At 55.4% G+C, this 24,334-nt stretch overlaps 1 protein-coding gene across 4 annotated transcripts in view; it reads left to right on the top strand.

Moving 5' to 3' along the window:
- Positions 1-23,465, top strand: part of LOC133358194 (cytoplasmic dynein 1 intermediate chain 2-like) — a 29,732-nt gene extending 6,267 nt beyond the window's left edge. For 3 of the 4 annotated variants that reach the window (XM_061576416.1, XM_061576415.1, XM_061576414.1), the window contains exons 5-17: positions 92-151; positions 5,014-5,129; positions 5,348-5,440; positions 5,845-6,007; positions 7,551-7,650; positions 9,159-9,284; positions 11,041-11,187; positions 11,670-11,783; positions 14,442-14,575; positions 17,538-17,682; positions 18,223-18,363; positions 20,031-20,156; positions 21,790-23,465. In XM_061576416.1, the coding sequence (XP_061432400.1) occupies positions 92-151; positions 5,014-5,129; positions 5,348-5,440; positions 5,845-6,007; positions 7,551-7,650; positions 9,159-9,284; positions 11,041-11,187; positions 11,670-11,783; positions 14,442-14,575; positions 17,538-17,682; positions 18,223-18,363; positions 20,031-20,156; positions 21,790-21,912 (1,588 nt within the window). In that variant the 3' untranslated portion in view covers positions 21,913-23,465. The remainder of the gene's footprint in view (positions 1-91; positions 152-5,013; positions 5,130-5,347; positions 5,441-5,844; positions 6,008-7,550; positions 7,651-9,158; positions 9,285-11,040; positions 11,188-11,669; positions 11,784-14,441; positions 14,576-17,537; positions 17,683-18,222; positions 18,364-20,030; positions 20,157-21,789) is intronic. The other variant, XM_061576417.1, reaches the window with a different exon arrangement.
- Positions 23,466-24,334: the final 869 nt, after the last annotated feature.

Genomic DNA, 24,334 nt, shown 5'->3' with positions numbered 1-24,334 from the left:
TGTTTGTGCTGCTGCTGCTGCTGCGAGTGTTTTTGCGCCGCTCTACTAACCCACTAACCCTGCGGTTACGTTTTCACGCTGCGCACGGAAGGACCCTGCAGTGGGACTCTGACCCCACGGTTTTACAGCTCCTCGCAGACTCTGAGTCAGGGTATCGCTCGCTCCCTCCCGCCGCTTACTCGCCTCGCTCCCTGCCACTCGCCCACCACCCTCTCCTGCCGGCTCTCTTACGCCTGCTCACTCACTTCCACCTGCTCACTCGCTCTCCCTCGCAATCCCATCGCTCGCTCGCTTGCTCCCTCTCACCCGCTCGTTCTCTCCCACCCGTTCACTCGCGCACCTCTGCGCTTGCTTGTACTCTCGGCCGTTGCTCCCTCTCTCGCTGCCTCACCGCTGCTTTTCTCACACTCGCACGTCCAACCCACTCACTCTGCCACCCACTCGCACTCACTCACCCACTCTCAAAGATAAAAGTCCCCCGTATAGCCTTAACATACTTTTGGGGAAAGTGCTGTTCGTGAGCAGCTGTGAAGGGTGGCATGGCACATGTGGCTAGCACCACGCCTTGCCGTCCTTGTCTTCCTAGTGGTGGTGTTTACACACTGCAACCAGGTACTCATTTGGGGCTAAGGTCGACCGAGGGGAGGCCCAAAACCGGTTCAGATAAATGTTACTGCTGTTGGCCGTGAGCGGGAATCGAACTCGGGTCGCCACGCACTCTCGCACTGTCTCGCCCGCTCGCCCTCTCCCTAACTCTCACCCACTCTCTCTCATCCACTCTAATCTCACCCACTCTCTCACCCACTCTCTCTCACCCACTCTCTCTCACCCACTCTCTCTCATCCACTCTAATCTCACCCGCCTCACTCTCTCTCACCCACTCTCTCTCACCCACTGTCATCTCACCCGCCTCACTCTCTCTCACCCACTCTCTCTCACCCACTCTAATCTCACCCACTCTCTCACCCACTCTCTCTCACCCACTCTCTCTCACCCACTGTCATCTCACCCGCCTCACTCTCTCTCACCCACTCTCTCTCACCCACTCTCTCTCACCCACTCTAATCTCACCCACTCTCTCACCCACTCTCTCTCACCCACTCTCTCTCACCCACTGTCATCTCACCCGCCTCACTCTCACTCACCCACTCTCTCTCACCCACTGTCATCTCACCCGCCTCACTCTCTCTCACCCACTCTCTCTCACCCACTCTAATCTCACCCACTCTCTCACCCACTCTCTCTCACCCACTCTCTCTCACCCACTCTCCCTCACCCGCCTCACTCTCTCTCACCCACTCTCTCTCACCCACTCTCTCTCACCCGCCTCACTCTCTCTCACCCACTCTCTCTCACCCGCCTCACTCTCTCTCACCCACTCTCTCTCACCCACTGTCATCTCACCCGCCTCACTCTCTCTCACCCACTCTCTCTCACCCACTCTCTCTCACCCACTCTCCCTCACCCGCCTCACTCTCTCTCACCCACTCTCTCTCACCCACTCTCTCTCACCCGCCTCACTCTCTCTCACCCACTCTCTCTCACCCACTGTCATCTCACCCGCCTCACTCTCTCTCACCCACTCTCTCTCACCCACTGTCATCTCACCCACCTCACTCTCTCTCACCCACTCTCTCACCCACTCTCACCTACTGTCATCTCACCCACTCTCTCTCACCCACTCTCTCTCACCCACTCTCTCTCACCCACTGTCATCTCACCCGCCTCACTCTCTCTCACCTACCTCACTCTTTCACCCACTGGCTATCTCTCTCTCCTCTCATCTGCGCGTTCTCTCTCTTACCCGCTCCTTCGTTCTTGCCGTGTTGCCCACCGAGAAGGGCCGGCTCGCACATGGCACACGCACACACGTGGCCCACGTGATCAGGCTTCCTGTATTTGTAGCTTGTTCTCTCCCTGGCTGCGACGCTTCGCTGGACGCGCACCAGCTTGGCGTTGTTGGTCTTCATTAGCCTTGCTTCACATGTAATACATTAACACCCCCCCCCCACGTCCCCTCTGGTCTTCGCGCCTGATTGGCTCACAAGTGACTACGTCACATTTACCCCCCACCTCGATTTAAGACCGAAACGGGAGGAATTTCCCCACAATTCAGGCTGTCGCCGGATGAGGCTTTTTGCTGTAATGACTGGCGTAACGTCACGGTACTCGAATTGTAAATGTTGTTGTGGGTTTACCCTCCCAACGCACAACCGGTGAGTGCTGAACTGGTAACTAATTGGCACGTTTTGTTTACTTGCCAAAACTTCACTCATTGGCTGTGTCGGGTGGTGGGGGTGTTTAACGACGCATTTAATATTAAAATTTGCGCTTTAGTATTTTCATTCGTGCCGCAGTTGCTCGGCATCCCGGCGTTTTGTGCAAGAGCTGCCACCGCCGGCAAAAGGCATTTAGTTTCCATCGCTTTGACGCGCTCGTTCAACATCGCTCATTCCTGTCGTGTAGTGGAGTTGCAGTTGGTGACGGCGCAGGTGAAGAATGCGTTTTTCACCGCTCGTAGGCTTTGGCACTGTTCCGCTCAAAAAAATAAATATATAGGTCATGTGATCTGCCGTTGCTTGGCTGCGAGAGACCACAGACTCCAAGCGACGAGAGAGCACACAGCGCCAGACGACCTCTGCGGAGCGTGTGGCGTGCCAACGAGAGAGGCATTTTGAAGTGGCCCTCAGGAGGAGTTTTGTGGCGTCCGCTTCTAACGCCGCTCGCCGACGCGATGCCCCCATTGCTGACGCCACGGTGCCCAGTTGTTAACTACCTCGCCTGGTATGCAGGAAGTCGTGGGTTTCATCCCCGACCCTGACGCCTGCTGTATATTTCGAGTTTTGCGTGTCTCTCTTTCTCCCCGTGGTCGCTTGGATTTTTCTCCGGGTCCTACGGTTTTTCCCTCCAAATTTAGAATCGACATCACGCGTTCAGAGTATTTGGCTGCTATATATTTCCACGTGATGAGACACTTCATTGGGCTGTCATTTATTGCCAGGTCGCTTCTGGAAACGAGATGTATAGCTCAGTGCGCCGTACCTGGTAAAAAACAAAGAGTTTCGTTTTAGTACTGATGGCGTTATTATGACGCGACTCGGATAATCGCGATTTTTTTTCATATCCACAACGGTCACTTGTGCCTGACTCGTCAGTTACCTTTATTTCACCCAGGTGAGCACCCAAAGCGAGATGCTGAGTCTCCTTTGCGAGGGTGACCTGGATCGTCAGCAGGACGATATCAAAACAAACTTTTTAAGCCACTTTTTTTCGGCGAAACAGTCCCATGGCTAAAGATAAAATACGTGAAGAGCTGGGGTGGAAAAGACATTATGACTGTTGTTAACTCCATGGTGTTGTGTGTTTGTCGGTGGTGTGTGTGTGTGTGGGATCGTGCTTTACTGTGTCTTTGTGTGGTGGTGTGGTGCTGCGTGTGTGGGATGGTGCGGTGGTCTCTGTGTGTGTCGATGTGTGTTGGGTCGTGTGGCGCCGTTGGTGTGTGTGCGTGGCATGGTTGCGGTGTGGGGTGACGTGGTGTTGTGTGCGTTGGGTGATATGGTGCGGTGTGGCGTGTTGCATCGACCGGCTCTGTGTGTCGGGTGACGTGGTGTTGCTTGCGTTGGATGGCACGGCTTGGTGTGGTGTGCGTTGGTCGGCCCTGTGTGTGGGATGGGCATGGTGTTGTGTGCGTTGGTTGGTGTGTTGTGGCGTGCGTTGGTCGGCCCTGTGTGTGGGATGGGCATGGTGTTGTGTGCATTGGATGGCACGGCTTGGTGTGGCGTGCGTTGGTCGGCCCTGTGTGTGGGATGGGCATGGTGTTGTGTGCGTTGGGTGGTGTGTTGTGGCGCGCGTCTGCCGGCCCTGTGTGTGTGATGGGCATGGTGTTGTGTGCGTTGGGTGGTGTGTTGTGGCGTGCGTCGGTCGGCCCTGTGTGTGGGATGGGCACGGTGTTGTGTGCGTTGGGTGGTGTGTTGTGGCATGCGTCGGCCGGCCCTGTGTGTGGGATGGGCATGGTGTTGTGTGCGTTGGGTGGTGTGTTGTGGCGTGCGTCGGTCGGCCCTGTGTGTGGGATGGGCATGGTGTTGTGTGCGTTGGGTGGTGTGTTGTGCCGCGCGTCGGCCGGCCCTGTGTGTGGGATGGGCATGGTGTTGTGTACGTTGGGTGGTGTGTTGTGGCGCGCGTCGGTCGGCCCTGTGTGTGGGATGGGCATGGTGTTGTGTGCGTTGGGTGGTGTGTTGTGGCGCGCGTGGTCCGGCCCTGTGTGTGGGATGGGCATGGTGTTGTGTGCGTTGGGTGGTGTGTTGTGGCGCGCGTCGGCCGGCCCTGTGTGTGGGATGGGCATGGTGTTGTGTGCGTTGGGTGGTGTGTTGTGGCGCGCGTCGGGCGGCCCTGTGTGTGGGATGGGCATGGTGTTGTGTGCGTTGGGTGGTGTGTTGTGGCGCGCGTCGGCCGGCCCTGTGTGTGGGATGGGCATGGTGTTGTGTGCGTTGGGTGGTGTGTTGTGGCGCGCGTGGTCCGGCCCTGTGTGTGGGATGGGCATGGTGTTGTGTGCGTTGGGTGGTGTGTTGTGGCGCGCGTCGGCCGGCCCTGTGTGTGGGATGGGCATGGTGTTGTGTGCGTTGGGTGGTGTGTTGTGGCGCGCGTCGGGCGGCCCTGTGTGTGGGATGGGCATGGTGTTGTGTGCGTTGGGTGGTGTGTTGTGGCGCGCGTCGGCCGGCCCTGTGTGTGGGATGGGCATGGTGTTGTGTGCGTTGGGTGGTGTGTTGTGGCGCGCGTCGGGCGGCCCTGTGTGTGGGATGGGCATGGTGTTGTGTGCGTTGGGTGGTGTGTTGTGGCGCGCGTCGGCCGGCCCTGTGTGTGGGATGGGCATGGTGTTGTGTGCGTTGGGTGGTGTGTTGTGGCGCGCGTCGGCCGGCCCTGTGTGTGGGATGGGCATGGTGTTGTGTGCGTTGGGTGGTGTGTTGTGGCGCGCGTCGGCCGGCCCTGTGTGTGGGATGCTGCAACCCCCCCCAGGCGGAGAGGCCACAAGCTGGGCCTGGCCAAGGTGACGCAGGTGGACTTCCCGCCACGGGAGCTCGTCACCTACGCCAAGGAGACGCAGACGCCATTCCCCACCAGCCACCCCGCAGGTGCTCAACATGCTCAACATGCTCGACACGCTCGACACGCTCGACACGCTCGACACGCTCGACACGCTCGACACGCTCGACACGCCCGACACGCCCGACACGCCCGACACGCCTGACACACGCACACACACTCGTGTACACACACGCTGTCACGTGCTCACGCACGCTGCTGCTGCTGCTCACCCTCATCGGCCTTCTCTCATCCTCTCTGGTGCCAGACGAGGAGGACGAGGAGGAGGAGGTAGCGGCGCAGAAACCCTCCTCGGAGCCCGAAGCGCTGGTGGAGCAGAAGGAGGAGGAGGAGAAGGATGGTGAGGAGCTCGTCACGAAGAGCTATCGTCTCGTGGCTGCGCACCGTGTCCCCCTCCGCCCCGGTGTCGTGACGGTGGCGACGTCACCGTATTTACTAACGAGCCGTCGCCGCGGGTGACCTTACTCTCGCGCTGCCCGGCACTCGACGCCGCCTCGTCCGTGCCCAGTGATGGGCTTCCACCGATTGACCAGCGGGAACGGTCGTCAGAACAGAGCCACCTCCTGACCCTGAACCTAACCTCTACTCTCCCCCGCTGTGCCAACACCTAACTCTAACCCTTACCCCTTACCGTGCTCTGCAAACCCCGAATTCTAACCCTTACCCCTTCAACCCCCACTGCTGTCCACCCCCGAATCGTCACCCCGTGAACCGCCCCCGCGCGTTGCCGCCGTGTCGTCCCAGCTGCCACGCACGAGCTCACCGAGGAAGAGAAGCAGCAGATCCTCGCCTCGCACGACTTCCTGGGCTTCTTCACGCGCAGCACGCGCATCATCGAGCGTGCGCTCGCCGAGGAGGGCGACATCTTCTTCGACTACAGCGGCCGCGACGGCCTGGAGAAGGAGGGGTGCGCGCCGCCATCGTTGTCGTCGTCATCGTCGTTATCAATATCATCGTCCTTAGAGCCTAGTCTCACATGGGTTGGACCAGATGACGCCTTTTGGCGTCTCGGGTGTGGACCAATCAACTTCAAGGACAGTGCATACATTATCAGAGTTCTGTTTTTTGTTTGCATTATGACTGCAGGTATTGTGGTCTATGCAAACATGACTCCTTGTAAAAAAAAGGTGTCAGTTTTGTTGCCAGATAAAAGGGTAAAAAAACAATTATATTTTTTACTGGCAAATGAGGTTCCAATGGTGTAAATGCTTACCCCGAGCTCTCATACTCTGATGGTGCATTGTCTTTGAGTTGTGCACCTTTTTGCGTCATCTGGTCCAGCACCATGTGAGACTAGGCTCTAAGGAAAGCTGTCTCGGGTGTGGACCAATCAACTTCAAGGACAGTGCATACATTATCAGAGTTATGTTTTTTGTTTGCATTATGACTGCAAGTATTGTGGTCTATGCAAACATGACTCCTCGTAAAAAAGGTGTCAGTTTTGTTGCCAGATAAGAGGGTAAAAAAACCAATTATCATATTTTTTGCTGGCAAATGAGGTACCAATGGTGGAATATCATCGTCTTTATCGTCGTCATGCACGGCTGCATAGTTTGTGTTTTATCCATCCGTCGTATGTCGCCACCGCCCCCGCCAGCATCCCATTTGCAGGTGCTGCTTACAACCTTGAGATGCGATGTTAAGCTAGCGCCATTGTACACAAATGCGCTCATCCCTTTCTAGAATGCAGGTTTGGTATTTATTGAGACTAGCAGGCCCCCACGTCCTTTGGACGTGACCGGTCCGTTGCTCCCTCCAGCCAGCCAGCAAAGCTTTTGTTTAACCCTTTCCCGTTCCGAGACATCTGCAAGTTACAGGACGGGTGTCCTGCTCACCGCTGAATCTCGGAACACGCAAACGGCTCGGCTTACCTTTTATTTAGAGAGGCGTAGTAGCGCTTTTGTTTTTAACCACGTGCTCACCGCAGAGAAGCGTAGCGACACGACCGCGCTCTACGATACCTGGCGCCAAACTGTGCCACACGCCCTCCCGCATGGCCTTGTGGGAGCCTCGGTACTGCTAAGTTATTTAACTTTTTCTTCCGGTTTCGTTTTGGAGACGCACGTGGACGCCGTCCGTGAACAGGCGACAACGGTGGGCACGGCCACGATAGCTAGACGGGAGCAAGCCTCCGAGCCCTCGGCTGTATCGGTGAAGCGTTTGGTTGATTCAGTTTTTTGCATAATTTAATGAATTCTTTGCAGACCAAACTTTGAAAGACCTAGCAGGACTTTCCTGAAATGACTCGGTGAGACTTTGCTGAGTGAACGATCCTAAATAAATAATAACTATATAATATCTGATATATATTCTTGGTTCTTTCGGTAAAGTCGCGTAGAAAAAAGAACCAAGAATATGAATCCCTGCAGTCACGAAAGGTTTGAAATGGAAAAATATCTGATATAATAATAATAATGATCAGAGTACTTGGCGGCCCTCGCTGCGTGCAGGGAGATGCAGGCGGGCGTGAAGCTGTCCATGCAGCGGCAGTTCTACGACGAGCACTGGTGCAAGCACCGCATCGTCACCTGCATGGACTGGTCCCCACAGGTGCTGGCAAAAACACACACACACAACAGAGGTCGCAACCGGGTACCCGATACCCGTACCCTGCCCGATACCCGGCTACCCGTACCCGCCTGGGTACGGGTACCCGTTTGCGACCCTGGTGCGGCCGGGTACGGGTAGGCCGTGAGTCACTGGTGAGTAACCGTTTGTCACTCATTTCGGGTAGGGTACGGGTAGGGGTAGGGAACGAGTACCCATTTGCGACCCTGGTGCGGCCGGGTACGGGTAAGGAATCAAAACCCGTTTGCGACCTCTGACACACACACAACAGATGAAGGTCCCCTGTAGAGCCTTCGGCAGGCTTGTCAGGTTAGGTGTTATTAGCGAGCGCCTATGAAGGGGTTGGCAGGTCGCACGAGGGTGCAGTGTTGTCAGCGCCACGCCCGGTGCTCGTGTTTTATACACACCGCGGCCTGTCGTAATTTAAGGTGGAGTCAATCTTGGGGGGAGGCCTAGGACCGGTTCAGCTATACTGCCGTGAGTAGGAATCGAACTCTGGGTTGCCGGGTTCGTAACACTGCGTGCTAACCGCTACACTACGTGTGTGCTCAGACACGTGTGCTAACACGTGTGTGTATTCACACACGTGTGTATTCACACACGTACACACAGTTGAACCTCTGCAACAAGTGGCTGAAGCGCCACTACTTGGCCGCGTCACCGACCCAGATGTGACCACTCTCCGATCGATGTGCACACCGTGGTGGCGAGATGTTAACTACCTCACCTGCTATACAGTTGGTCTTGGGTTCGATCCCGACCCTGACGCCTGCTGTGTATTTCGAGTATGCACGTTCTCCCCGTGTGTTTAGAGTATTTGGCTGCTATACATTTCCACGTGATAAGCCACTGCGTTGAGCTATCTTTTGTGGCCAGGTCGTTTCTGAAAACAGCTATATAGCCTAGTGGGCCTTACCAGCTAAAATAAAAATAGTTTTTTTCGTAATGTATGTATGTTGAGCTTCTTTTGCACCGTACGTAGTCAACCTTGCTAATCGGAGGTGCTGGGAAAGGACAACAATCTCAAAACAAAAGCAGTTTTAAAGAAAGGAGTTTTTAATCTAGACGATTTTAAAGTGCATAGCTCCAGTGGCTTCCTAATATCGGAAGGAAGAGCGTTCCAGACGGCCGCAGAAGCGCATCTGAAAGCACGCGATGCGGTGACCACCGTCTGTTCGATGGTTAGCCAAAAGCCGCCGCCGCTGCGAGGGTGACCGGAGTTCGCTTTGATGGTTTATACTCCTTGACAAGATCGGCACGGTCTTGTGGTGACCATGGCGGGCTGCGTGTGCGTGTGTGTGTGTGCGTGTGTGTGTGTTTGCGTGTGCGTGTGTGTGTGCGTGTGTGTGTGCGTGCGTGTGTGCGTGCGTGTGTGCGTGCGTGTGTGCGTGCGTGTGTGCGTGCGTGTGTGCGTGCGTGTGTGCGTGCGTGTGTGCGTGCGTGTGTGTGTGCGTGTGTGTGTGCGTGCTCTCCTCTCCGCGCGAGCGCAGTACCCGGAGCTCCTCGTGTCCTCGTACAGTAACAACGAGGCGGCGCCCAACGAGCCGGACGGCGTGGCGCTCGTGTGGAACATGAAGTTCAAGAAGTCCACACCCGAGTACATCTTTCACTGCCAGGTGCGTGCCACACCGTGCTACCGTGCCAGCGTGCGTGCGACCACCGTGCCAATGTGCAATGCTTGGAATGGCACACTGTCTGGGGATAAACTAAACTATTGAAACATACTCTTTGGTTATTTCGGTAAAGTCACGTAGGTGAAAACTAAAAATTAAAATAACTAAATCTCTAAATTCAATCTAGAATAAACTATTTGATCGAAACGATTTTTATTTTACCAGGTAAGGCCCACTGAGCTATGTAGCTCTTTTTCAGAAGCGACCTGGCCACAAATGATAGCCCAACGAAGGGGCTTATCATCTCGTGGAATTTATAGCAGCCAAATACTCTTTACACATGTCGATTGTAAATGTGGAGGGGAAAAAACGAAAAACGACCACCGGGAGAGAGACGTGCAAACTCTAACAATACAGGCGTCGGGGTCGGGATCGAACCCACGACCTCCTCCTGTACACCAGGCGAGGTAGTTAACATCTCCTAGCCACCGTGATGATGATAATGAGAGACACTGCAAACTCCAAATATGCAGCAGGTGTCAGGGTCGGGATCGAACCCACGACCTCCTCCTGTACACCAGGCGAGGTAGTTAACATTTCACCACCATGGCGGCTATCAGGTGCACCAGGCGTGTGCCGTGGGGTGGCCCAGGAAATGTCAGAGTTGAGTGGGCGGGTTTTTGTCTAGGTCCTCCAGTCTGCACGCACGCTAATCCACACTAACACGAGTGGAATTGTGCTGAAACCTCAATCGAACGTGACCCTCCTGAGAACGATTCTTGCTTAATCGGCGGTGCTTTTCTGGTTAAAACAATCAACGCTATTCGCAGTACTGACCTAGTTGTGTGTTCGCTAGCAGCACTTTCCCCAACAAGTCTAGGAGGCTTAATGGGAGATCTTTGTCTGTTCTGACCGTGTGTGTGTGTGCCACAATGCCTGTGACACTTTACGTGGCGAATGGCGGTTGTTGTTGGTGTCTTATGTGCCAGCCTGTTTGCCCGTCCTAGGACGGAAGCTGTGATATTTACGAAAAAATTGAGCAGAGTATAATTGTATCTTGTGTAAATGGTAATGGCAGTGAATCTTGCACAAAACTATGTCATAAAACACCTGATTTCATGTCACTAGCACAGTATATAACTGACCTTCAATTTGCTCAAATTCACTGCTCTGATACTTTATTCTCTTCTGCTTTCGGTCGCTGGAGTTGAAATAAATTGGAATTCGATCAAATATCTGGAAAATCACCGGGAAATGTCTATTTTACCATAATGTAGAAGCATAAATGAGACTTACCTTTTGTCTCAAGTGCTGGACGTCAAACGTTAAGCGAATTTGCAAAAAGAATGATTTCCGCTCGACATTCTGCGCGAGTGTAAAAATCCACCCGCTCATGAATATAAATGACGGGGGGGGGGGGTGGGGGAGTGCGGCATGTGGAGTGGCTTCACGCGCGTTACATTATAGTAGTCATGTGCAGCCGTGTGGGTGTGCATGTTCCGCTGTGCATGCATGCGTACGTGTGTGCCGCTGTATGTGTGTCTGTGTGTGCCGCCGTCTGGGTGTGTGTGTTTCAGCGTGTGTGTGCGTGTGTGTGTGCGTGTGTGTGCCGCCGTGCGTGTACTGCCGCCATGCGTGTGTGTGCCGCCGTGCATGCATACCGCTGTGCGTACGTGTACCGCTGTGTGTGTGTGTCCTGCCACCCGTGCATGCCTGCGTGTGTGCCACTGTGCGTGTGTGCCACTGTGCGTGTGTGCAGTCGTCGGTGATGTCCGCCTGCTTCGCGCGTTTCCACCCGAACCTGGTGGTGGGCGGCACCTACTCGGGACAGATCGTGCTGTGGGACAACCGCTCCAACAAGCGCACGCCCGTGCAGCGCACGCCTCTCTCGGCCGCCGCACACACGGTACGGGAGGCACACCGCACCACCACAGCCACCGCTCTTCACGGCAACTGCATTTACCGCCCACCATGGCAACCGCTGCAGCTGGTACCACCACAGCAACCACAACCACAGCCACCGCTACCACGGGGACCACAGCCACCGCTACCACGGCAACTGCAGCCACCGCCCACCATGGCAACCGCAGCCACTGCCCACCATGGCAACCGCAGCCACCGCCCACCACGGCAACCACAGCCACAACCCACCATGGCAACTGCAGCCACTGCCCACCACAGCAACCACAGCCACCGCCCACCACAGCAACCACAGCCACCGCCCAGCATGGCAACAACAGCCAAGGCAAACACAGCCTCTGCCACCACGCCAACCGCAGCCACCACCCTCCTCGTGTCCTGTGCCGGCCTTCATAGGTGCTCGCAAACAGCACTTGCCCAAAGAATCTGTCAAGGCTATACGGGGGGTCTTTGTGTGTGTGTGTACAGCATCCAGTTTACTGTGTCAACGTCCTGGGAACTCAAAATGCTCACAACCTCATCAGCGTCTCCACCGATGGCAAGATGTGCTCCTGGAATCTTGACATGCTCTCTCAGCCCCAGGTGAGACCCCCCCCCCTTCCCCACTCATGGACTGTCAACACCACACAATTGTCAGTCAACCCATGGCACCCGGGTCTGTTCCGTGACCGCCTGTCAGCAGCGAGCCTTTGACACTTCACGTGGCCTCAAAGTGCACCTGGCATGGCACAAGCGCCGTGGTGACGTCACCGCCACTTAGTGGTGAACGGCGGTTGTTGTTGTACCGTACACACACACGAGTATAGTGTAGGAATGTGTTGTGATGCTACCACCCAAAGAATCTAGACACGAATATCCTCGTTTGTTTGCTAGTTTTTATTTGCTGACGCGGGTAACAAAATGTTCAGCCGTCAGCTGTTTTGCAAGAATGTCCCACGGAGGACCTTGTTACAGCGAATACATAGTAGCACTGCGGCAGCTCGAGTAGCAAATGCGCTCGAGGAAAAACAACATTCAGGTCATGCGGCACTCGAGTAACGCTGGCAGGTGATGCGCATCGACGCTGATGAAGCACCAAGTCCGTACACCACGTACGTCAGCGGTGTATCGCATATCAATCTCCATACATATAAAAGGCAAAGTTGTGACTATGTGTCTGTTCAAGATGTTTCGCGTACTTCCCGACATGCAACAAACTTGAAATTTGCCATGTGGGTACTTTTCAGACTGTACACCATTGGGGGGGGCGGGGGGGGGGAGTTCAATAAATACATATATTTTTTGCACGGCAAGTGAGCTGTGACGTCAAATCTGTCACGTGACCCGCGCATGTGGAAGCGTCACGCATTGTAGTGTAGTGGTTAGCGCGCCGCGCTACGAACCCGGCGACCCGAGTTCGACTCCCGCTCACGGCCACCACCTGTGACGATTATTTGAACTGGTCCTGAGCCTCCCCTAGGTCGACTCAGCCTCAAACGAGTAACTGGTGTTGGTGTGTGAACATCGCCACTGGGGACACAAAGGCAGCCGGGCGTGGTGAATCCACAAGTCCCGGGCGAAGCCGGGTCGTAAAGCTAGTCATAAATATATCACCGAGTCTGCCAATTCGAGGTTTAGCCGGTACCACGCCCTTTCCACATTTTGCGTCTCCCCAGCACTGATGTATTGCACGCTTGCACCAGGTACTCATTGAAGGCTTAGTTGACCTTGGAGGGCGGAGGGGGGGTGACTCGTTTAGATATCACTCGCAGCTGATGCCAGCCGTGACTGGGAATCCAGTTCAGGCCGGTCGGTTCTTTGGTGGTGGCACCCGAACCCGGCGACCAGAGTTTGATTCCTGCTCACGACTGATAACGCTGGTGAACATGTGAACTGCTTCTGGGCCTCTCCTCGGTCGATTCATCCTAAATTGAGTAACAATTAGCAGTGAGGGTGGCCGGCCATGGTGTTGGCCGCCCACCCCCCCCCGTACCTCGCCGGCCTTCATGGGTGCTGCTACTCGCGAACGGCACTTGCCCCCAACGGTCTTGCAAAGGCTGTACGTGGAGGAGGGACTTTATCTTTGTTGGAGTTCATCTTCTTGTTCTTTCGCTAAAGTCACGTAGAAGGAAATATTGTATCTTCTTTATGTATCTTTGGCAAGCCATATAATCTTGGTGGCCTGGCTGCAGAAGGTACGTAAAGAAGATACAATATTTCCCTTCTACGTCACTTTGCCGAAAGAACCAAGAAGATGAATCCCTGCAGTCACGAAAGCTTTAAATCGAAATTTGTTGGAGTTGTTTGACCATATTTGACCGCGCTGGTCAGCGTGAAACAGCATTTGCCCCCACACGTCTTTAAAAAGGGCTATAACGAGGTTGGAGTTTGCGTGGCTTGTATGGGCACCTCGGTGGTGAGATGTTAACTACCTCGCCTGGTATGCAGGAGGTAGTGGGTTCAATTCCAACGTTGCCTTTCTCCCCGTGGTGTGGATTTTTCTCCGGCTCCGGTTTTTCCCTCCACATATACAATCAACATCACGCGTTTAGATTATTTGGCTGCTATAAATTTCCACGTGATAAGCCACTTTGTTGAGCTATCGTTTGTGGGCAGGTCGCTTCTGAAAATCAGTAATATTGCTCAGTGGGCCTTTTTCACACGTAGGCTTTCGCGACCAATATCATCCATAATAGAGGCTTTTTTTTTGGTAAAATAAAAATTGTTGGGAAAGTTTAAATCTGGTGATGGTGCTGTTGCTGCCTGCACTGGTTTTGGTGGTGCTGCTTGTGTTGTTGGTAGTGCTGCTGCTGGCGTTGTTGCTTCTGAAAACGAGTCATGCAGCTCAGTAGTTGGGGCCTTACCTATAAAAAAAAATAGTGCTGTAGCACTTTTGTCTTTATCTTCGCACAACGACAAAGATCCCCCGGATAGACTGAACAGACTGTCGGGGCAAGTGCTGTTAGCGAGCACCTATGAAGGCCGGAACGGCACACGAGGGGGTGGATAGCCAGCACCACGCCAGGCCGCCTTTATCTCCCCAGTGGCGATGTTTACTGCACACCGCACCAGGTACTCATTTGAGGCTGAGTCGACCTAGGGGATGCCCAGAATCTGTTCAGATAATTATAATCGTCACCGGTGTTGGTGACCATGAGCTGGAATCGAACTCGGGTCACCAGGGTAGTAGCGCAGCGCGCTAACCGCTGCACTACCGCTCCCCACTTTGCGTTTCATCGTCATCATCGTTGGCCGATGCAGGACAGCATGGAGCTGTCTCACAAGCAGTCCAAGGCGGTGGCCGTCACGTGCATGGCCTTCCCGCTCGGCGACGTCAACAACTTCGTGGTGGGGAGCGAGGAGGGCTCGGTGTACACGGCGTCACGGCACGGCAGGTGAGCCACCCCTCCCCCCCCACCGCAGCCCCCCCCCCCACCGCAGCCTCCCTACCACACCTCCACCGCCTCGGCATTCCGCGGAGCCCGGCGGTGTTTTTGCATCGTTGTTGTGACATTCACGACGAGGCCTGGTACAGGGCGACGATCTTGTCAAGGAGCATAAACCATCATCGCGCAAACTCCGGTCATCCTCGCAGCAGTGGCTTTCAGGTGCGCCTCTGCGGCCATCTGGAATGCTTTTCCGATATTAGGAAGCCACTGGATCTGTGCACTTAGAAATCTAGATTGAAAACTAATTTATTTAGAACTGCTAATCGCACTTCGGATTAGCGCGGTTGACTAAGTACGGTGCGAAAGAAGTTCAACATACATACGAAGCAACCGGGGCCCAGCGAGTCCCTGGGTAGGTCACAGGAGGAGCCGGCCCCAATCGGAAATGAGTCCCAGGACAAGTGAGTACTGTGTCCTATTAGCTTGGTGCAAAGTGGTGCTTTTCTGGTGTGAGCGCGATGGTTATGAAGTCTTGAGTAGTCCCTACGAACAGAGTTTGAGCTTTTAAACTTCCAGCGGCGCAGCAAGCGTTCTGAACGCAGTACGGCAAGCGTTCTGAACGCAGTACGGCAAGCGTTCTGAATGCGGTACGGCAAGCGTTCTGAATGCGGTACGGCAAGGGTTCTGAATGCAGTGTGGCAAGGGTTCTGAATGCAGTGTGGCAAGGGTTCTGACCGTGGTGCGTTGACACCTAGGAAGGATTAGTAACGATACCAGACTTTTGTGTTTAACCTCAGGAACCCTCCCCAATGTCATCTTTTGCCCTCCTGTGTGGCACAAGGTGAACACAGCAAGTGGGCATTTGTCTGCCTGTTGAGGGGCGGGGGGTGAGGTTGGTTGTTCCAATTAAGTAAGAGCAGTGGTTATACAGTCAATTAATCTCACGTTTAATCAGGAAGAGCCCTTGGAGTTCACGTCTCATTGTCAAGCGTTTCCTTGGCAAGAAGGCAGCGATCTTCAATCTGCTAATGGGTAATAAAGTTACTTAGTAGTGCCTAAGAATATATTGTTAATTATTTGAATAGATTAGGAAATTGATCAGCAAATGACCAGGGGTTCGAATGGCCCCATTTAATTTAAGTTGATGTGTACTTCCCACAATGACGGTGGGAGATCAGAGGTTCGCGCACGGCACGATGACCCCAGCCACCTGAGTTTGATTCCTGGCCGAGGCTTAATATCGGTGGCGAGTTATATCGGAACCGTGCCGAGTTTCCTGGTTCCCCGGCCGTCAATCCTCCAGTCGTGTGACGGTGAACGCCTCCGGGTCTCAAGCCAGAAGGGCCCGATTCCATTTCCTGCTTCGGGGCTGCTCGGCCCATCACACCTCTGGGGTTGATCAATTTTAAGGACCTCTTCGTAGAAGGTCAAAGGTGGTTGTTACGGAGTGCAACGATGCATTTCTTCGTCGTTACGTATCGATTCTCGAAGCTTACGCGACATTTGCCGATTGCCGTTGGAAATGTGTTCGCTGTTTCATATGTTGTTGGTAATAGATTCATGCGACCCCCCCCCCGCTCCCAAAAGCAAAGCAGTAGAGGCTGCCACATTCACCAGAATCGATTTTTTTTTGGCGTGGAATCTGAGCCCTGAATCTGGACAAATCCGTTGAATCAGTGGGGTGAATCAACGCGCCACCAGCAGATCATCCATCAGGAGAGAGGCCTAAAGAGAAACCTGGCCCCTGCTATGGGAATGTGGAATGTTTTTTTTACTGCTGGCTCAGTGTTGCGCCAAGCAACATGAGCGCGCATGAGCAAGGAGGACGGGGGCTGTGAGAGGTTGGGCTACGGTGATTGGAGAGCACTGGCCGTGCGTGGAATTCGGCCACTATAATTGTACACGGGATTCCCTCGTTATTATAATTGTATGTGGGATTCTCTCGTTATTCGCGAGGGATAACATTTCGGAGATGATTGTGAATAGAAATTTCACGGAGAATGATATTGGCCTAGGAAAACCTCGATCTTTTGAAATGAATTTCCTTAAATAAGTGCATGAATAGGCTATTAAATACATGAACATTATAATATCTTTATCTCATCACCTATTCTCTCATCACTTTATCTCTCATCACTTTCTCTCAACGCAGTCTTGTAGTCTTCCGGATGCGATTCGCGGGAAGCCAAGATTGTGGATAGCAAGTTTGTGAATAACAAGTAAATACTGTATAATGATAATTATAATAATTTAAACTTGTAACGCACAGCACGGTATGCGCTACCTCTCGGAGAGTGAGAACAACGACTCCGTGGGTGCGAGAAGGAACCAGAGACAAGCGGGAAATGCAGCCAGGCGATGAGCCAACAGCAAATTCCCTACCCCACCCCCCCCCAAAGCTCTGCAGTCCTCTATATATGAAGGTGTTTTGGCCAATTAATGTGTTTATGTATGTGGGAGGAAACCCGGAGCACCCAGAGAAAACCCTCGCGTGCGAGGGGGCAACGCTTCTATCCCGTACGTCACAGAACGGATTTTAGTCCACATTTTTTTGCCGTGCCGCCTTCTCCCAGCGAGCCAGGATACACGGCTCCTCCCCGACACCTGGCGGGCAGGGAGTCTCCGCACGGCATCCGTGTGCGGTGATCCAACCCAACCCTCGCCAGAGGTCGCAATCGGGTACCCGATACCCGTACCCTACCCGATACCCGGCTACCCGTACCCTGCCGGGTAGCCGTTTGCGACCCTGGTGCGGCCGGGTACGGGTACGGGTAGGCTGGGTAGCCGGGTATCGGGTAGGGTGCGGGTATCCGTTTGCGACCCTGGTGCGGCCGGGTACGGGTAAGGAATCAAAACCCGTTTGCGACCTCTGACCCTCGCCGATGGATTGGAGACCGCCACGTGTGGCGGCGTAGCAACCACGGATGGCGTCCTGACCCCCTCCCCCGCCCCGTCGCTGTTCTTGCAGCAAGGCTGGCATCTGCGAGATGTTTGAGGGCCACCAGGGCCCCATCACGGGCATCGCCTGCCATGCCGCCGTGGGGCCCGTCGACTTCTCCCACCTCTTCGCGACGTCGTCCTTCGACTGGACGGTCAAGCTGTGGAGCACCAAGGTGAGTGCCCTCCTGCCAGAGTGCGTCGCACGGCGCGGACCCTCGAAATATCCACGGGCTAGATCGGCGCTCGGTGCGCTTCCTGTGTGCGTGTTGCGCTAAGTCCTTGCTTATCGCGCAGTGCTGTTCGTGCTGTAAGGGAGCACTTATCGCGGGCCGCTGTTACGGGGGGGACGCTTTGACGCGGCAAGCGCGCCGCCGTGACACAGGACGCGCGCCGCAGTGACGGGGGACGCGCTCCGATAAATTGCGGAAAGCGCTCCCCCTCCCCTCCATTGTAACATGGCACACGCACCGTTATAACGCGGTTTCTGAGCGGTCGACAGAAACTACTTTGTTGAGCTGCGCAGCCGAGCGGTACATTAACGCGGCGACGTACCCTCGGTTATTAGTCCCGCCATCTCGCCGCACGTGTGCGTAGTAGCAGTAGTACGTCTTATCTTGCCAAACTTCATCATTACTCCATTATTTGTGCCCAAACAGTTTTTCGCTTGACGCGTTTTTTCACCCCCGTGCGTGCGTGCGTGCGTGCGATCGCAGAGCAACAAGCCGCTGTACTCGTTTGAGGATAACTCGGACTACGTGTACGACGTGGCGTGGTCGCCCACGCACCCCGCGCTCTTCGCCTGCGTGGACGGCATGGGCCGCCTGGACCTCTGGAACCTGAGCAACGACACCGAGGTCGGCGCGCCCCCACCCCCCCCTCCCCCGGGAGGCCCCCGTCGTATCGGCCGTGCCGGGAGACGCCGAGCCGGCACGCGCCGCCGGCACGAGCCAATCGCGTTTGGAGCGCGATTCTAGAGGAGGAGTGGGCTGGGGAGGCTCGGTGGCGGGGGATTCGCGATGCTGGCTAGGAGATGTTAACAACCTCACCTGGTACACAGGAGGTCGTAGGTTCGATCCCGACCCTGACGCCTGATGTATATTTGGAGTTTGCGGTGTCTCTCTCTCATCATCATTATCACGGTGGTTTGGAGATGTTAACAACCTCGCCTGGTATACAGGAGGTCGTGGTTTTGATCTCGACCCTGACGCCTGATGTATATTTGTAGTTTGTGGTGTCTCTCTCTCTCATATCGTCATTATCACGGTGGCTAGGAGATGTTAACTACCTCGCCTGGTATACAGGAGGTCGTAGGTTCGATCCCGACCCTGACGCCTGCTGTATATTTGTAGTTTCCGGTGTGTCTCTCCCCGTGGTCACGTGGATTTTTCTCCACGTGACAAACAACTTCGTTGAGCTATCATTTGTGGCCAGGTCGCTTCTGAAAGACCTATATTGCTCGCTGGGACCTGACCTGGTAAAATAAAAATAGTTTTAATAGTTTATTTATAATGGCCGTGTCAAAGATACTGTGCCGGCATCGCTGAGAACCTGGCTTCGAATCCGGGTTTCGGCAGCAGGTGATTTCACCGGGTTCTCAACCATATGGTCATGGCCAAAGTCACAAATGACTGCATGTAAACAAAAACACAAGTCCGTTTAGTCTAGCACTGAGGATTATGTTACGTTTTCTTCTCGTGATCGTATGTCACCGAGCACGACTGATCTCCAGCCGTGTGGGATCGGGTGACGGTGGTGTGTGTGGGGGGGGGGGGGGGGGTCTGCGACTTTGGGCGTACATTTCAGACACTTTCAAGTTATGGGTAATCATTGGTATCATTTGGAAGTGGCCCAATTAACACTTTAATGAATATTAAAATAAACTGCCCGGTAGAGAACGTGGCGAAAGTGAGTGTCGTAGATGCGCTTGGTGGGTTGGTGGGTTAGATGCATGTTGGGTCCGTTACCGAGACACGGGCACCGGAGCGGTCTCCCCGAGTCCGGCGACCGTGGGGAAGAGAAGATCCGAGAGCAGACGAGATGGTGGGATGAGACTGCCAGGGCAGACGCTGGAGCTTGCCGCACGACTCCCGTGCAGCAGTAGCAGTAGCAATGGCTGCAGGATACAAAGCATTGGCGGAGTGCGATGGTGGTGGCGGCGGCTTTGGCTGCGACCTTGGCCTTAAGTTCTCCCGCAATGGAGGAGCGGCGGGACAGCGGTTAGCGCGCCGAGCTGCAAAACCCGGCGACCCGAGCTCCATTCCCGCCCATGGCCACCAACACCGGTGACGATTATGTGAGCCGGTCCTGGGCCTCCCGTAGGTTGAGTCGGCCTCAAATGAGTACCTGGCGCGCGGTGTGTGGTAAACATCGCCTGCTCGGGAGACAGAGGCAGCCGGGCGCGGCGCTGTCCACCCAAACCTCTCGTGCCGTGCCGGTCTTCATAGGTGCCACTCGTTAAGAGCGCTCGCCCCAGGTCCGTTGAAAGGCTACATGGGGGATCTTTGTCTTTGTCCTCCTGCAGGTGCCCACGGCGAGCGTGGTGCTGGACGGGGCGCCGGCGCTGAACCGCGTGCGCTGGGCCCAGTCGGGCCGCGAGGTGGCCGTCGGTGATGCAGAGGGCCGCTTGTGGATCTACGACGTGGGAGAGGTGAGGCCTCGCTGCCCCGCACGCACACACGCATGCACGCGCACGCGCACACACACGCACACACACACACAACAACAACAGCAACCGCCATTCGCCACTAAGTGGTGACGTCACCACGACGCTTGTGCCAGGCCAAGTGCACCTTGAGGCCACGTGAAGTGTCGAACGCCCGCTGGCAGGAGGTCACGGGGCAGACCCAGGTGCCACGGGTCCACTGACCGAGATGACTGGCTGATGCACCACCTGGCTGATGCACCACCTGTGCCTTAACAGACTGTAGGGGCAAGTGCTGTTAGCGAGCACCTATGAAGGCCGGCACGGCACACGAGGGGGTGGGTGGCCAACATCACGCCCGACCGCCTTTGTCTCCCCAGTGGCGATGTTTACACACCGCACCGGGTACTCATTTAAGGCTGAGTCGACCTAGGGGAGGCTCAGGACCGGTTCAGATAATCGTCACTGGTGTTAGCTGTGAGCGGGAATCGAATCCGGGTCGCCAGGTTCATAGCGCAGCGCGCTAACCGCTACACTACCGCTCCCCACACATACACGCACACACATACACATGCACACACACACACATGCACACACACACACATGCACACACACACACATGCACACACACACACATGCACACACACACACATGCACACACACACACATGCACACACACACACATGCACACACACACACATGCACACACACACACATGCACACACACACACATGCACACACACACACATGCACACACACACACATGCACACACACACACACATGCATACACACACACATGCACACACACACACACATGCACACACACACACATGCACACACACACACACATGCACACACACACACACACATGCATACACACACACATGCACACACACACACACACATGCACACACACACACATGCACACACACACACACACATGCACACACACACACATGCATACACGCGAGCCCTTGTGAGCCTTTTGCCCTTTGCTGCGATCAAATCTCGACACGGTGACGAGATGTTACTTCCCTCGCCTTGTATGTCAGAGGCCGTGGGCTCGCTCCCGACTCTGACGCCTGCTGTATATTTGGAGTTTGCGCGTCTCTCCCCCCTTGGTCGAGTGGATTTTTCTCAAAGTTATCCATCAGTTTATAGTTTGTATAGTTTGTATAGTTTAATCTGGTGATGATGCTGTTATTGCCTGCATTAGTTATTGTGGTGCTGCTTGTGTTGTTGGTCGTGCTGCTGGTGGTGGTGGTGATGGTGGTATCACGGCAGATTCCGTTATTGCTGCTGTTGCATGCACGTGTGTGTACGTTGAACTTCTTTCGCGCCGTACGTAGCCAACCGCGCCAAGTCGGTGGCGTGGGGGATGGACAACAAACTGAACGCACAAAAACCCGTTCTCAAAAAATGAGTTCTCAATCTCGATGTCGGCATTTCCGGTGCTTGCGTTGTACTTGTGCGTGTGGCATCTTTGCTGCCGGGAACTGTTCTCCACGGCGGTGTCGGCGGTGCTGGCGGTGGCCGTTGGCGGCACTTGGCGCTCGCTCCAGACAATACGTTGTGTGTTGACGGGCTGCCTGGGGGGATGGGGGGGGCCCTTTTGTCTCTTGTGCGTGGCGACCCCAGCACGTGGCCGTGCCGCGGCCCGACGAGTGGACGTCATTCGCCAAAACGCTCACGGAGCTGCAGGCGAACCGCGCCGACGCCGAGGAAGAGGCCGCCGCCAAACTCACAGCCGCCCCCCTCTGAGAGCCGCCGCGCTCCACCGTGCCCCCCACCGCTTGGGCTCCTCTACCCACCCGACGCTCATCTACCCCGCGACTACCATCACCCGCCGCTCACCTCCTACTACCACGTCGTGGCACCCCCCCCCCCCAACTCGTCTCGCCACCAACCCACCGCGCAACGTTAACCACGAGCCGGTTGGCTCGCCCTCCCGGCGCAGCCACTCAACCCACATCTCACTGCCTTCTCCGACCACCACTCTCCTACCCCCACCATCACTCCTGTCACCCCAACCCATCCACCTACCCTACCCCACTCTATCCCACCCACCCTACCCCACCCTACCCACCCTACCCCACCCACCAACCATACCCCACCCTACCGACCCAACTCCACCCACCCCACCCAACGCCACCCCAACCACCCACCCACCCCTGCCCCACCCACCCACCCCTGCAATCCACCCACCCCTGCAACCCACCCACCCACCCTGCCCCACCCACCCTTACTTTACCCTTATCCCACCCACCCTTACCCCACCCAACCACCCTTACCCTACCCCACCCCACCCCACCACTCCCATCTTCCCTTCTTGCACGCACCCCTGAGTCTTCGGACTGCTTTATACGCGATGCCGCAATAGGCCAATGTGAGCAAGCGGACCGCGATGCGCTTAACCGACGGTGGCCAAAGCAAAGAATTGCACGTAGGCATTGCTGTCGCTTTGCGTCTGCTGGGAATAGAGGATTGGGGGGTTAGAGTCTCGCGCGGGTTAAGTTTGCAGTTAGGTTCACGGTTAAGCTTGGTGTTGTAGTTGAGGGATGGGTTTGGGGTCAAGGGTTGGGGTCGGGGTTGAACAACCCCCACCCACCACCCGATTTGTCACAGAACCACCCGCTCCACCACCACCGAACCGCGTGCGATTCGAATGGAGTTCCAGCGCGACTACCCACAGAATGTGAGCCCTGCTGTGTCCGCTGGGGTCACGGAAGGGGTCAGCCTCTCCGTCCTATCCGCTCCAAGCGGGGGTTTGCTGCGATAGAATCCCTTTGCCGATGCGGTGCGGCTGTTGAATTTCATGAGCCCCCCCCCGGCGACGATCGCGACGCCCGTTCCCTCGGCGCTTGCGACTGAGCCGCCTTTTGCTTACGTCGCGACTTTGCTCTCCCTCCGACGTACTTCCAGGCACGATTACAGAGCACTTAAAGGGTTGTTCCTCGACGGTTCGCTCAACCGAAGCCCTCTCGTCGTTGCAGCTGTACAATCTGCAATGCATACGCTGTCAGAAAACGCCGTGAGTGTATCCAGCAAACATTTTACAGTGCTCCGGTCTCCTGGGCAACAGCTCTTTTGTTTAGACCTTTAATTGCTGTTGTCAACAATTATTGGTATTTTGTAAACATTGGGGGTCAGGAATTTTTACTTTTAAACGTATACATATATATAAAAATCGGTGACGGTATTGTGCAGCAGGCAAAAAAAAAATCCAAACAGACGATACGATTACGGCAGTTCTTGACATCGTGCGACGTGTCGTAGTATCGCGATATCGCGGCAACAACCCTGGCCGTCGGGGGGGGGGGGGGGGGGGGGGCCCGGGGGGGGGGGCCCGGGGGGGGGGGGCCCGGGGGGGGGGGGCCCTGAGGATTCGCGGAGTGGCTTAGGTGACGGACGTGGGTGGTACACCTCGCCCCCACTCACGGAGCCGGGCGATGGTCGGGTGAGGTGGCGGATGGTGGGGGGGGGGGGCGACGCTGCGCTACGTACGATGCGCGGCCATCGCGGTCGTTTTAGGCTTCGCTCCGAGGGCAGTTCGTTCCTCTTAACCCCCGCTAGAACTCACCGCCACCATTCCCTCCGCGTCGTCACGGACGAGAGGAACCAGCATTGGTCCGTCGGTCCTTTTGTGGCTAACGTGAAGCCTTGTAAAACATTCGGCTCACCGGCGTGGCGGTGATGGCCGCCGCGTCGCGTGGTGATCGACGCGTACGCCAAGATCTCCCTAACCCTCCAGTAGCAACCCCCGGGACCCAGCCAGCCGAACCAATGGGGCGACCTCGCCGCTATGGTTGGCACGTGGACGGCTTGCGATTGGCTGGGTGGACGGAGGTCGTTGGAGCTGAACCCCCCCCCCCCCTCCCCATGCAAGGTCGGGGGGCTGGATCACAATGAAACATCTGGACACCAGCAAAATACAGGAGGTAGGGATCTCAGTTGCAGTGGAATGAACTCTCCAAACTGGGTCCTTTGCAAGCTTCCACAGGGCAGGTTTTAACGTGACGCACCCGTCCACACACGCGCACAGCTGATGTATCGTAACTAGGTTTGTCGATGGATTATCAGAAATAATGCATGATGGAATTAATAGGAAAAGATGGGTTTGCAAAAAAAGCGGTCCTTTGTGATGTGTCGTGGATAAGTGGTGTGTCTATAAAATACACTATAG

The sequence above is a fragment of the Lethenteron reissneri genome, chromosome 61 (assembly GCF_015708825.2).
Source record: "Lethenteron reissneri isolate LAM-NWPU_2019-01 chromosome 61, ASM1570882v1, whole genome shotgun sequence".
Classification (NCBI taxonomy): Eukaryota; Metazoa; Chordata; class Hyperoartia; order Petromyzontiformes; family Petromyzontidae; genus Lethenteron; species Lethenteron reissneri.
The sequence above is the reverse complement of the archived record's forward strand: the minus strand, read 5'-3'. Positions and strand labels throughout refer to the sequence as shown.